Source organism: Rhinoderma darwinii, chromosome 13, assembly GCF_050947455.1.
Source record: "Rhinoderma darwinii isolate aRhiDar2 chromosome 13, aRhiDar2.hap1, whole genome shotgun sequence".
Lineage (NCBI taxonomy): Eukaryota > Metazoa > Chordata > Amphibia > Anura > Rhinodermatidae > Rhinoderma > Rhinoderma darwinii.
In genome coordinates, this window is record NC_134699.1 from 41088226 (window position 1) to 41102956 (window position 14731).

Consider the following 14731-nt stretch of genomic DNA (forward strand, 5'->3'; position numbering starts at 1 on the left):
TCTCTTGTGGGGGACACTGTGGCTTAAACTTGGGGTGTACTATGGCTGACTGAGCTGGGGAACAGTGGCTGTCTATCATGTGGTAGCATCTCATTGAGGAACTGTGCCTGTCACTGCTCTTATTGCTAAAAAAAAAAAAAGATACTGACCTAGGGTAACCTTGGGACTGTGGAAAATGATCACTTTTTGTCCTTTTGTGATGTAACCACACTTTTGGCAAACAAAATATGGAGTAAACACAAACCACTATTACAACGGCTCCGGGCTGGACGAGATGCAGTGTAGGACTTTGATAAAGTCAAGGACATAATTTAAAGCTCCAATTAAAGAAGCAATTCTGTCACTGGAAAGATTTGGCATTCAGTATTCTGCAAAAAGACAAAAGGTCTATCCCTCGGGAGTGGTAATGGCGCAAATATTAGTTAGATTTTTTTTATTGGTTAATAACCGGTGAGTTCAGATCTCTTATCACCAGACCATCAACAGTCCCTTGTTCATTTGCAAATTTTTTCATGCTAAGAAGAGATGTTTTTCTTACAGCAAGCAACTTTCATCGCTGACACGGTGCGGATATCAAACCTCAACTTGAAAGTCTCATTTTTTATTCAAAGGTAATTCACTTGTAATTGATCTTAAAGGCAAATTAGACAAAATGGGTACTCTTTGTTATGCCTATTACACAGTCTGAGGGGTCGGTGCATGGGGACTCAAAGAACACCAAAATGAGAATCTATGTGTCATGCACCGCCCCCTTCAGGTCCTGTCCTAGGCATAACACAGTATCAGCTTTGCCTGGGATGTCATTTTAACAGATGATACAATACTATCTCACAAAGAAATGTGTTAGGCTTCGTTTACATCTGCATCGGGACTCCGTTCCTGGGTTCCGTCAGAGCTTTCCATTAGGGAAACCCACGAATGGAATCCAAACCGAAACATACGGAAAAATAGGTTTCCGTTTGCATCACCATAGATTTCAATGGTGACGGATTCGGTACAAATGGTTTCCATTTGTCCCCGTTGTGTAAGGGTATGCCCAGACGTGGCACATTTCTTCCGCGACTGTCCGCATCAATGCCGCACAGAATCTGCGTTGCAGATTCTGTTGCGGCTTTGCCTAAAATGGGCATTAAATTGATGCGGACTAGCCGTTGCGTATTGAGGGGAAGAGGGCTTCCCTTCTCTATATCAGTGCAGGATAGAGAGAAGGGACAGCCCTTTCCCTAGTAAAAGTAAAAATAAATTCATACTTACCCGGCCGTTGTCTTGGTGACGCGTCCCTCTTTCGCCATCCAGCCCGACCTCCCTGGATGACGCGGCAGTCCCTGTGACCGCTGCAGCCTGTGATTGGCTGCAGCCGTCACTTGGACTGAAACGTCATCCTGGGAGGCCGGACTAGAGCAAGAAGCAGGGAGTTCTCGGTAAGTATGAACTTCTATTTTTTTACAGGTTGATGTATATTGTGATCGGAAGTCACTGTCCAGGGTGCTGAAACAGTTACTGCCGATCGTTTAACTCTTTCAGCACCCTGGACAGTGATTATTTACTGACGTCGCCTAGCAACGCTCCCATAATTACGGGTGCACACGTAGTAAACCGTAATTACGGGAGCCCCATTGACTTCCTTAGTCTGGCTGTAGACCTAGAAATACATAGGTCCAGCCAGAATTAAGAAATGTTATGTTAGTAAAACTAATACGCTCCGCAGCACACACAACATCTGCAGACTTCATTGCGGAATTTTGACTCTCCATTGAAGTCAATGGAGAAATTCCGCAATGAGTCTGCAACAAGTCCGCTACACGTCCGCAACAACCAGTGTATGCCGCGGACACCAAATTCCGCACCGCAGCCTATGCTCCGCAGCGGAATTGTCCGCAACGTGTAAACGAACCCTACTAAAAAGCTGTGGAAGGCAATGGAGAAACGTGTACGCTGCGGATTTCCGCTCCGAACGGTCCGCAGCGGAATTCCAGAGCAATTCCGCCACGTCTGGTCATGCCCTTAGGGTTCCGTCATTTTGACAGAATGAATGGTGCAGTCAACTACGGTATTGATTTAGTCAAAACGGAAACCATTTGCACCGGATCCGTCACCATTGAAATCAATGGTGATGCAAACTGAAACCTATGGTTTCTCTTTATTTCAGTTTGGATTCCGTTCATGGGTTCCCCTGATGGAAAGCTCAGACGGAACCCATGAATGGAGCCCCGACGCAGATGTGAACGAAGCCCTACTCATGTGTGGCTTCTGTTTTTGGCTTTGTTCACACTAGGGTGATGGCTTCAGTTCCGAACAAAGCCATGACCGGTATAACAAGTCAGTTTGTAAACAGATCATCTTAATGAATTCTGATAATTCCTATTGACTTATAATGGGGTCAGTCAGGGTTCTGATATTTTTGACAGTAAGAATAGCATTGCATACTGCACTATTATTGCCATCAAATATCAATGAAAAAACATGAATATGAACAGAGCCTTGGAGCAACTTTTAAGAATATATAGGAAAACTGCAGAAATACCAATTTTTTTAACCCCTTCCCTCCTCAGACATTTTTCGGATTTTCACTTTTGTTTTTTCCTCCCCACCTTCCAAAAGCTATAATTTTTTTATTTTTCCGTCTATATAGCCATATGAGGGCTTGTTTTTTGCGGGACAAGTTGTAGTTTTTCATGTTACCATTTATTGTACTGCATAATGTACTGGGAAGCTGAAAAAAAATTATTTGTGGGGTGAAATGGGCAAAAAACAGCGATTGCGCCATTTTTTTGGGAGGTTTTGTTTTTATGGTGTCTGTCAGGCGGTAAAAACTACATGTTCACCTTATTCTACAGGTTGATACGATTATGGCGATACCAAATATATATTTTTTGTTTTATGTTTTACCACTTTAAAAAAACAAAACAATTTGCTCAATTTAAAAAATGTTTTGTGTCGCCGTGTTCTGAGAGCCATAACTTTTTCATTTTTCCATCAATTTAGCGATGTGAAGGCTTACATTTTGCAGGACGAGCTGTAGTCTTCACCGATACCATTTTGGGGTATATGCGTCTTTTTGATCACTTTTTATTTAATTTTTTTGGAGCACTAAGGTGACCAAAAACCAGCAATTTGCGTGTTTTATATATATATTTTTTACGGAATTCACCGAGCAGGTTAAACAACGCTATATTGTGATAGTTCGGACTTTTACGGATGCGGCAATACCAGTTATGTTAACTTTTTTTTATTTTTACATTGATTTATGTGAAAAATGTGGAAAGGGGGGCTTTTTGAACTTTTGATATTTTTTTTTTTTTTTGGGAACATAAAAAAAACCTTTATTTAACTGTTTTTTACTTTTGTTATTAATCCCCCTAGGAGACTTGAACCAGCGATTGTTGGGTTGCCTTCATGATATACTGCAATACTAATGTATTGCAGTATATCGTGATTCTGACAGTCTCCTTTGAAGCCCTGGCTGCCATAACAACCATTGTAACCGGCCGATCATGCCGCTGGGGGGGGGGGGGGGGCTATGGCTTGTTTGAGTTGGCGGTGGTGGTAAATGCTTATTGTGTTCTTTATCATTCATGAGCAAGGGAATATTTGAATCCCAAATCTTGGGACGTCTGTAAATCTTGCCCCTGCCAGAGACGCTCCTTTGATGCATATTTGACTAAATTCCACCCCTTATGTGAAGACTGTAGACGGGGTTGTTGGTAGGTATGCGGTCTGTGTAATTATTCATATATTAAATCACTGCACTAGAGACATAAGGATAAAAATATATTATATTTTAGCAAATATTATCTTACCTGAGTATCATACTGTAATGATGCCCATCACATGGATTCAGTCTAACGCTTCAGGTCATGTCTTTATTTCTAACTTAGTTTTCACATTGGAGACATCAGAAGTTCTGTTGGGCATGTTGATGTAAGTATACAGGATAAAGATGAAAAAGACGACTATAAAAATATTATGCAAAAAAAAAAAAGATTACTATTACAGGGGTTATCCCGTCTACATCTCTAAAATGTAATGTCATTTTCTATTATGCTTAGTTATTCAACGCCTCATCATTGCTTGCTGTTAGTGAATGGAAAAAGACACTGTTTATATTTTTCTAAGCTGAAAACATATCCTGACCTGGACACACAACGGATGAGGTACTGAAAGCACTGCATTAGTATATAATACTGTACAATCTTACTGCTCTAGGTTTCAGAATTAGAGCATTCGCTAGGACACATGCTACAAGAATCTATAGTCCATGCGGTTAACAGTAAGTCACATACTTGCCTCATTCTCTATATACTCGTGTACTTGTGGTAGAACCTAATGTTCTGGCTCTCCCCTCCAGGTGGATTGAGTAGTGGTATTCCCATGCCTACACTTGCTAATGTAAATCTGCAGGAATCCGCAATATCCATCACACCGGTAAGATGACTATGCATGTTCTATAGTTAATGTAGGTATACAGCATACAGAAAATATTTTGCTTTTTGTGTTTTACAACCTGTTGCGTAACTTGAATCTCCTGGAGCCCAAACATGTAACAGGGCTCCCGCCTACCATATGCCATCTATAATACTGGTTTCTTCTTATCTGGTAGAAGGGCCTTTGGCCCACCTTGGCACCAGAGCACTCCTCATTTCTTGAAACGTTAAAGGCTAACTGTGTATGCGTCACGTCGGAAGTACACCCGAAAGAGCCAACTCACTGGACTGCCGGAAAAGTGGAGCGGACGGAGCTCTACCGGCTATACTGCTGACGTCAGTCGCCTTTAGACAGCGTTACAAGAAATGAATAGCATACTGCTGATGTGTCGGGCATAATGCAAGCGGGGCATGTGTTAGACTTCTATAAGTAGAAATGTTACATTTGCATAGCTTGGCGTCGTCAATTATGAAGCAGGGCGAGGTGTTGAGCAGGCTTAGATGCCGAGAAAAGGAACACTTGCGGGGAATCGGACCACCCGATTAGCACTTCCACCCTAATTTGCATATTGCAATAAAGACGATTAGCTCAGCGAATAAGGTAATACGAAGAAATCCAAAAGGTATGTGGGCACTTGTTTCAAAAGACCTTCCAAACGCTAATACCAGTTTGGTAGGCCAAAATGATCTGACAGATTCCCTTTAAAAGCTATGTGGACTAAAATGTTTTTTAATAAATGTTTTTAGTGATTTAAAAAAATTCTAATTTTTAAAAAAAATCTTTTTTTTATCTGGTCCTGTGTGTCTTTCTGACACACAGGATCCAGCAAGACACACAGGCCCAGATAAAAAAAGATTTTTTTTTAAATGTGAAATTATTTGAAATCACTAAAAACATTGATTTAAAAAACAGCTTTTGGTCGAGCCATCAGTCCAGCTGACCTGGCAAAATCGGCTTTGATGGAATGATCCAGCTTCTATGTATAAAGAATATATAAAAGCTGTATTTTATAAAGTAAAGAAAATGTTCAATTAAAGTCAATTAAAAAGTTGTTTTAAATCACTAATAGCATTGATTTTTTTTTTTTTTTAAATTGTTCAAAGATGTACAAAGCCTCTAAGTGTTAACCCCTTAACCACCCTAGATCACAATAGATATTACCAATAAACCCTTTACCATCTTAGACCACCAGTAATAACAGTCACTAATTCGCTCTAGACCAGGGGTCTCAAACTCGTGCGGGTAAATGGGCCGCACATAGAATTTTTTTTACGGCCCGCATTACTTTCAAATTTGATACAATACAAAATTATTGTTAATGAATTAGCTAGTTGAACTACTATAACAATACTAAATTACTACAATAATACATTACTATAATAATACTACATTACTATAACAATACCACATTACTATAACAATACTACATTACTATAACAACACTACATTACTATAATAACACTACATTACTATAACAATACCACATTACTATAACAATACTACATTACTATAACAATACCACATTACTATAACAATACTAAATTACTATAACAACACTACATTACTATAATAATACTACATTACTATAATACTACATTACTATAATAAGACTACATTACTATAATAAAACTACATTACTATAACACTACATTACTATAATAATACTACATTACTATAACAATGCTGCATTACTATAATACTAAATTACTATAACAATACTACATTACTATAATAATACTACATTACTATAACAATACTAAATTACTATAATACTACATTACTCTAATACTACATTACTATAACACTACATTATTATAATAACGCTACATTACTACATTACTATAATAATACTACATTACTATACTACTACATTTCTATAATAACACTACATTACTATAACACTACATTACTATAATAATGCTCGATTACTATAATACTAAATTACTATAACAATACTACATTACTATAATAATACTACATTACTATAATACTACATTACTATAACAATACTAAATTACTATAATACTAAATTACTCTAATACTACATTACTATAACACTACATTATTATAATAATGCTACATTACTACATTACTATAATAATACTACATTACTATACTACTACATTACTATAATAATACTACATTACTATAATACTACATTACTATAACAACGCTACATTACTATAACACTACATTACTATAATAATGCTGCATTACTATAATACTAAATTACTATAATACTACATTACTATAATAATACTACATTACTATAACAATACTACATTACTATAATAATACTACATTACTATAATACTACATTACTATAACAATACTAAATTACTATAATACTACATTACTCTAATACTACATTACTATATTACTATATTATTATAATAATGCTACATTACTACATTACTATAATAATACTACATTACTATACTACTACATTACTATAATAATACTACATTACTATAACAATACTACATTACTATAATAATACTATATTACTATAACAATACTACATTACTATAACAATACTACATTACTACAACAATACTACATTACTATACTACTACATTACTATAATAATACTACATTACTATAATAAAACTACATTACTATAACATTACTATAATAATACTACATTACTATAATAATACTACATTACTATAACAACAATACATTACTATAACACTACATTACTATAACACAACATTACTGTAATACTACATTTACTATAACAACACTACATTACTATAACAAAACTACATTACTATAATAACACTACATTACTATAATACCACATTACTATAACACTACATTACTATAATAATACTACATTACTATAACACTACTACATTACTATAACACTACATTACTATAACACTACATTACTATAATAATTCTACAACACTACATTACTATAATAATACTACATTACTATAATAATACTACATTACTATAACATTACTCCATTACTATAATACTACATTACTATAATACTACATTACTATAATAATACTACATTACTATAACAATACTACATTACTATAATAATACTACATTACTATAATACTACATTACTATAATAACAATACATTACTATAACACTACATTACTATAATACTACATTACAATAACAACACTACATTACTATAACAAATCTACATTACTATAATACTACATTACTATAACAACACTACATTACTATAATACTACATTACTATAACACTACATTACTATAATAATACTACATTACTAGAACAACACGACATTACTATAACACTACTACATTACTATAACTACATTACTATAATAATACTACATTACTATAACACTACTACATTACTATAACACTACATTACTATAATAATACTACATTACTATAATAATACTACATTACTATAATACTACATTACTATAACAACAATACATTACTATAACACTACATTACTATAACACTACATTACTATAATAATACTACATTACTATAACAATACGACATTACTATAATAACAATACTACATTACTATAACAATACGACATACTGCTTTTAGATTAGTCATCAGAATAAGATTCCCTCACACTCCTTCTCTTCATGTCCGTCATACACGGATACTGGCTGGTGACCGGCTCATGCAGCTTTATGTCACCACCGCATGTGTATAAAAATGGCCGGACCATTGTACAGAACAAACACTGCTACACTTTGTGTCTCCCTTACAGTAAAGGAAATAAGTATTTGATCCCTTGCTGATTTTGTAAGTTTGCCCACTGTCAAAGACATGAACAGTCTAGAATTTTTAGGCTAGGTTAATTTTACCAGTGAGAGATAGATTATATAAAAAAAAAAACAGAGAATCACATTGTCAAAATTATATATATATTTATTTGCATTGTGCACAGAGAAATAAGTATTTGATCCCCTACCAACCATTAAGAGTTCAGCCTCCTCCAGACCAGTTACACGCTCCAAATCAACTTGGTGCCTGCATTAAAGACAGCTGTCTTACATGGTCACCTGTATAAAAGACTCCTGTCCACAGACTCAATTAATCAGTCTGACTCTAACCTCTACAACATGGGCAAGATCAAAGAGCTTTCTAAGGATGTCAGGGACAAGATCATAGACCTGCACAAGGCTGGAATGGGCTACAAAACCATAAGTAAGACGCTGGGTGAGAAGGAGACAACTGTTGGTGCAATAGTAAGAAAATGGAAGACATACAAAATGACTGTCAATCGACATCGATCTGGGGCTCCATGCAAAATCTCACCTCGTGGGGTATCCTTGATCCTGAGGAAGGTGAGAGCTCAGCCGAAAACTACACGGGGGAACTTGTTAATGATCTCAAGGCAGCTGGGACCACAGTCACCAAGAAAACCATTGGTAACACATTACGCCGTAATGGACTAAAATCCTGCAGTGCCCGCAAGGTCCCCCTGCTCAAGAAGGCACATGTACAGGCCCGTCTTATGTTTGCAAATGAACATCTGGATGATTCTGAGAGTGATTGGGAGAAGGTGCTGTGGTCAGATGAGACTAAAATTGAGCTCTTTGGCATTAACTCAACTCGCGGTGTTTGGAGGAAGAGAAATGCTGCCTATGACCCAAAGAACACCGTCCCCACTGTCGAGCATGGAGGTGGAAACATTATGTTTTGGGGGTGTCTCCCTGCTAAGGGCACAGGACTACTTAACCGCATCAATGGGAGAATGGATGGAGCCATGTACCGTCAAATCCTGAGTGACAACCTCCTTCCCTCCACCAGGACATTAAAAATGGCTCGTGGCTGGGTCTTCCAGCACGACAATGACCCGAAACATACAGCCAAGGCAACAAAGGAGTGGCTCAAAAACAAGCACATTAAGGTCATGGAGTGGCCTAGCCAGTCTCCAGACCTTAATCCCATCGAAAACTTATGGAGGGAGCTGAAGATCCGAGTTGCCAAGCGACAGCCTCGAAATATTAATGATTTACAGATGATCTGCAAAGAGGAGTTGGCCAAAATTCCATCTAACATGTGTGCAAACCTCATCATCAACTACAAAAAATGTCTGACTGCTCTGATTGCCAACAAGGGTTTTGCCACCAAGTATTAAGTCTTGTTTGCCAAAGGGATCAAATACTTATTTCCCTGTGCACAATGCAAATAAATATATATAATTTTGACAATGTGATTTTCTTTTTTTTTTTAAATATAATCTATCTCTCACTGGTAAAATTAACCTAGCCTAAAAATTCTAGACTGTTCATGTCTTTGACAGTGGGCAAACGTACAAAATCAGCAAGGGATCAAATACTTATTTCCTTCACTGTATGTCCTCATAGATTGTAAGCTCTTGCGAGCAGGGTCCTCACTCTCCAGGTTTGAATTGTAAATTAACTTTGTCACTATGTAATGTCTGATATTGTTTGTTTCATGTTCCCTCTAAATTGTAAAGTGATGCGTAATATGTTGGCGCTATATAAATAAAGATTATTATTATTATTATTATTACTACTACTTCTACAACATTACTATAACAATACTACATTACAACAATACTACTACATTACTATAACAATACTACAATATTATAATACTACATTACTATAACAATACTACATTACTGTAATAATACTTCATTACTATAATAATAGCATTGAGTTTAAACTTACAGGCAATTTGCAAGTTTGCTCCACGTGCTTATTTTAACAATCCAGTTTTCCAGTTTATGTGTCGCTAAATGCGTCTGGCAGCTCAGTTGGCAGCGTTTGGCAGACAATGAAAATATTGGGTAGCCCCTTTTTAGATACTTCCACAGTGCCTTCTATAGATACTGCCACACCACCCTCTGTAGATAATGCCACAGTGCCTTCTGTAGATAGTGCCACAGTGCCCTCTGTAGATACTGCCACAGTGCCCTCTGTAGATACTTCCACACTACCAACCCTTTGTAGATATTGTCACACTCCCCTTTGTAGATAATGCCACACACACACACACGCACAAACACACAAACACACTATAGATATTACCACATCCCCCCCCATAGGAGTTGAATCCCCAGCCAGATTTTGCCGATGCACTGGCCTGGGATTCCTCTGCTGTAGATAGCGCCCCACACACCCCACCCTGTTGACCGCACTACACACACCCTCCATGTAGGTAGCTCTATTGGGGCTACCTCCTCGACCGGAATCCCCAGCCACATCATTGCCGATGCTCTGGCTCTGTCATCACTGTTCATCTATGGACAGTGACGTCAGGGGCTACCTCTAGGAGCGGAATCTCTGGCCAGAATCTCCGGCATTGCTTTGGCCGGGGATTCAGGTCGAGGAGGGAGCTCTAATGGAGCTAACTGGTTTGTAGTGCTGTCAACAGGGTGGGGTGTGTGGGGCGCTATATACAGCAGAGGAATCCCAGGCCAGTGTGTCGGCAGCGCTCTGGCTCGGGATTCCAGTCTTGGAGAGAGTCCCAATGGAGCTATCTACAAAGAGGGGGGTGTAGCGCTGTCAAAAGTGGGTTGTGTGGGGTGCTATCGACAGGGGGAGGGTTGCACTACAGGGACTTTCGGGCCACTTCTCACATACCACCATTGCGTCGGCAGCGCTGGAAAAGGACTGACATCATAAGTGAGCACTGGAGCACTCCTCCTTCTGTCTGCTCTCTTTCCCCTCTCTGTGGGCTGCAGCTGACAGCCTCAGGGGCCGCATGCGGCTCGCGGGCCGCATGTTTGAGACCCCTGTTCTAGACCTTCAGGTATATTAATAGGAAATATATCTAGCCTCCTCAAACAATTTGTGATTTAGTACATATAGAAAGATGGCAAAGCCATTATGATGGAAAGTGGAGGTATTTTGCCGTTGGCACCCTCTTCTTTAAAAATCCTGTTTGCCCCTTCAAATTGATATGTCCTAGTGACAGGTACCATCTAAATCAATTGAAACTAAGTGAGACAAAAAAAACTAAAAAAATTATTTAACAATTATTAATCATTATAAAAAGTCACCGTATCTTCAACGCGTGCAGTCTAATTATGGTCTGCTTTAATATGATACAAAGCATAAATACATCTAAATGGGAGTTATCACACCTAACCGATACCTCCACCCAAAATAACATAAGTGGTGTTTGTATTATTATTATTAAATAATTACTCACGTGTGTAACATTGATTCTAGTACACAAGCATAGAATGACACATAAGATTAACAGGTGATAGCTGCGAGACAATACATACACTTTCCATGCTGCAGCTGTAATACTTACAATAATGCACAAAGCAGACCTTCAGGGATTATCGGTATTAGTCAATAACCACCCTAGACCACCACAGGTAACACTGTTTTCCGCTTCACCAACTTAGACCACCAGGAAGATTAGATATTAAGCCTTAAACCACTCTAGACAACTTGGGATATTACCAATACCAGGAATACTACCAATAAGCTTTTAACCATCCGAGTGCCAACTTTACACTTTACTTAGCATTTAAAAATATATATACAATTCTTTTGCCGATGTTGATGGTACACGCGGCCACAAATATTATGTAGATTTCTTCCCAGACTGGGAGGGACAAAAACTTTTTTTTAATAAAAAATATGTACAATCTTCTCACTACAGAGAAGCACAGTGTTACTTACGATTCACAAAGCGCACAAAGCGCATCAAACTATACAAAGGTGAAGGTGTTCAAGGGTAGTCAAATCTGCTGACCTGGTTGTGTTGATCTGGGAGCACAACATCCAAAGAGACGGAGAGTATATTAACTCGATGAGTTGCCGGTTTTGGTGATTTGCAGCCTAGGCTCCGGTCTGGATCAGGAATTTGTCCAGAATCAGCATGGAGAAGAGAGAGGCAGAAAATCCGGATGATCGCTGTGGCGCAACCAACTTTGAGAAATTCTGATATCCGTAGAAACAGATGAAAAGGCTTTGTGATATCAGAATTTCTCAAAGTTAGTTGCGCCAGGGCGATCATCTGTATTTTCTACCTCTCTCCTCCATTACTTACGATTCAGGCAGGTAAGATAGCTGGCTTGTTCTCGTGACCGTCTGACACGGGGCCAAGGGCACCCCTCCTTAATACAAGGGCCCGCTCCCATACATTACATGCCTTTGAATGTTGTCCCTTATTGTAGGGAAAAAATACGGTGATGACTTTCTATTTGTGTAGCTCTACTATGTGTTTTTTTTTGTGTAATATATATGACACTACTATACATCGTTTGGTTGCTTCCTAAGTAAAAATTGCTGCATTACTACAGTTTAGGTTACTGATAACAAGGTGGGGGCACATTCCTGACTTTGCTACGGGGCCCTATAAATTCAATTTTTGCACCGGATTACAACCTCTCCATTAATAAAATAATTTGTATTGTTTAACAAGTTAAATTCTCTGTTTGTAAAGGGAGTTCTGCTGAAGCAGTTGGTGGATACATTATATACCGTATATTCTGTATTGGTTAGGGGGTTTTAACTTCTAAAAGGGTACAAATACACTGTCACTGTTATTTCATTTCAGGGTTGCCTATTGATGTCAATGGATATGTACTACATACCATGGAGAGAACGGATGATCATTCTGCCTTAACATGGGTCATGACATGGTCGACACTTACTCCAGTGCACAAGAAAACGTTTTCTACACATTACAATGCTTGTGTCATTTTAATATACACCTTTCAATGAATACAGTTTTTTTTCATACTGTAACCTGTAGTAAAAGACTGCGATTCCATACTTTCTATTATAGCGCGTTAAAGAGGACTTGTCACCTCATCTGACATGTCTATTTTAGTAAATACTTGTATTTCCCATAAAATAATACTTCTGGAGCATATTTTCTTAGAAAGTTGTGTTGTGCCATTTGTCCTAGAAATTTATGAATAAATTGATAACTGAGTGTTACCATTCCCCTTGTTAAATGGCGTGTCCCTACAGTCTCACTCTGTCAGCACTGATTGGACAATGTCAGTCTGTGTAGGGACACACCCCCAACTGGTAACATTTAGTTGTCAATTTATTCATAAACTTCTAGGAGGAATAACAGAGGCAGCGCACAATGTAGAGTTCTAAAGAAAAATACTTCAGAATTGTTATTTTATGGGGAATACAATTTTTTACTAAAACGTACATTACAGGATTGGTGACAGGTCCTCTTTAATTTTATACTATATCCATCTTTTAAAACACCTAAGCAAATAGTAGAATAGAAAGCCACCAACATTCAATTATAAATATCTGAGAATTATTTTAAAACAGTTGAAGTTTTGTGCACTAAGCAAATCCATTAAACACCACCAAATTGTTTATTGGTGGCTGAACTCTATTTCAACCAATAACTTTTGGTAAATATTTTCCCTGAGCGGCACTCTCAATCACTCATAGAGTAAATGGTGGTGCACATCCTGGTGGACCCTCTGCCACGGATCCAATATTGTCCAGACAGATTAGTAATTATTCTAGAAGTCAGGCGGCTGTATGCAGATAATCGTCAAATTTTATGGTAGGTCCAATGTCACAGTAAACATAAGCAACGTTTCAGACCTGGGGGTCCCGTATCAAGGACACTGATTTATTTGCCATATTTTGTACATGAAGAAGTTATCAAGTTAAAGGGGTTGTCCCATCTGGACATAGACAACCCATTAGAATATAACGATATAGGGAATATGCAAAGGGTTGTTCAGATAGGACAACCCTTTTAATGATTGACAAATACAGACATCTAAGGACACATGGTGGATTTGCTGTAGAATTTCGCTGCAGACAGGCTACAGTGGAAATCCGCAGCAGACTTTTCTTGTTTTTTATTTCTAGAACTTTTTAGTTTACTTAGTGCAGACATTGCAGAAAACAACGGTGTGGAAAATAGCTTGCGGTGCAGAATTTACATTCCGCAGCATGCTCAGTCTGTTCCAGCAGGTTTTCAGTGCGCAATTCAGCCTTTGCAGGTCAGCTGCGAAATCCTCCACGTCTAGTTGAACCCTCACATATGCAAATTTTGCAGCAGATTCATTGTTTTTCACTCCCTGCCTATTTTTTTGCGGGAGGAGTTGTAGTTTCTATTGACACCATAAAGTACCATAAAACGTACTGGGAAACTGAAAATGAAATTCTTTGCAGGCTGAAATTGGAAAAAACTGTGATTCCTCCATTGTTTTTTAGATTTCGTTTGTACGGCCTTCACCGGTCTTACGTAGTCCAAGACACGGAAACCTTTAAAAAAACCACAGACAATAAAACATATAAAACCGTTACCAGCATACAATTTGATATACTTACATACAGAAGATGATTCATGACAACCCTGGC

General features: G+C 37.8%; 1 protein-coding gene across 1 annotated transcript in view; it reads left to right on the forward strand.

The window, feature by feature from the left end:
- LOC142665835 (bactericidal permeability-increasing protein-like) overlaps positions 1-13106 on the forward strand; it is a 45052-nt gene extending 31946 nt beyond the window's left edge. The window contains exons 11-15 of the mRNA XM_075845612.1: positions 541-611; positions 3879-3921; positions 4207-4270; positions 4349-4425; positions 12939-13106. Coding sequence (XP_075701727.1) covers positions 541-611; positions 3879-3921; positions 4207-4270; positions 4349-4425; positions 12939-13007 — 324 coding nt within the window. The 3' untranslated portion in view covers positions 13008-13106. The remainder of the gene's footprint in view (positions 1-540; positions 612-3878; positions 3922-4206; positions 4271-4348; positions 4426-12938) is intronic.
- Positions 13107-14731: the final 1625 nt, after the last annotated feature.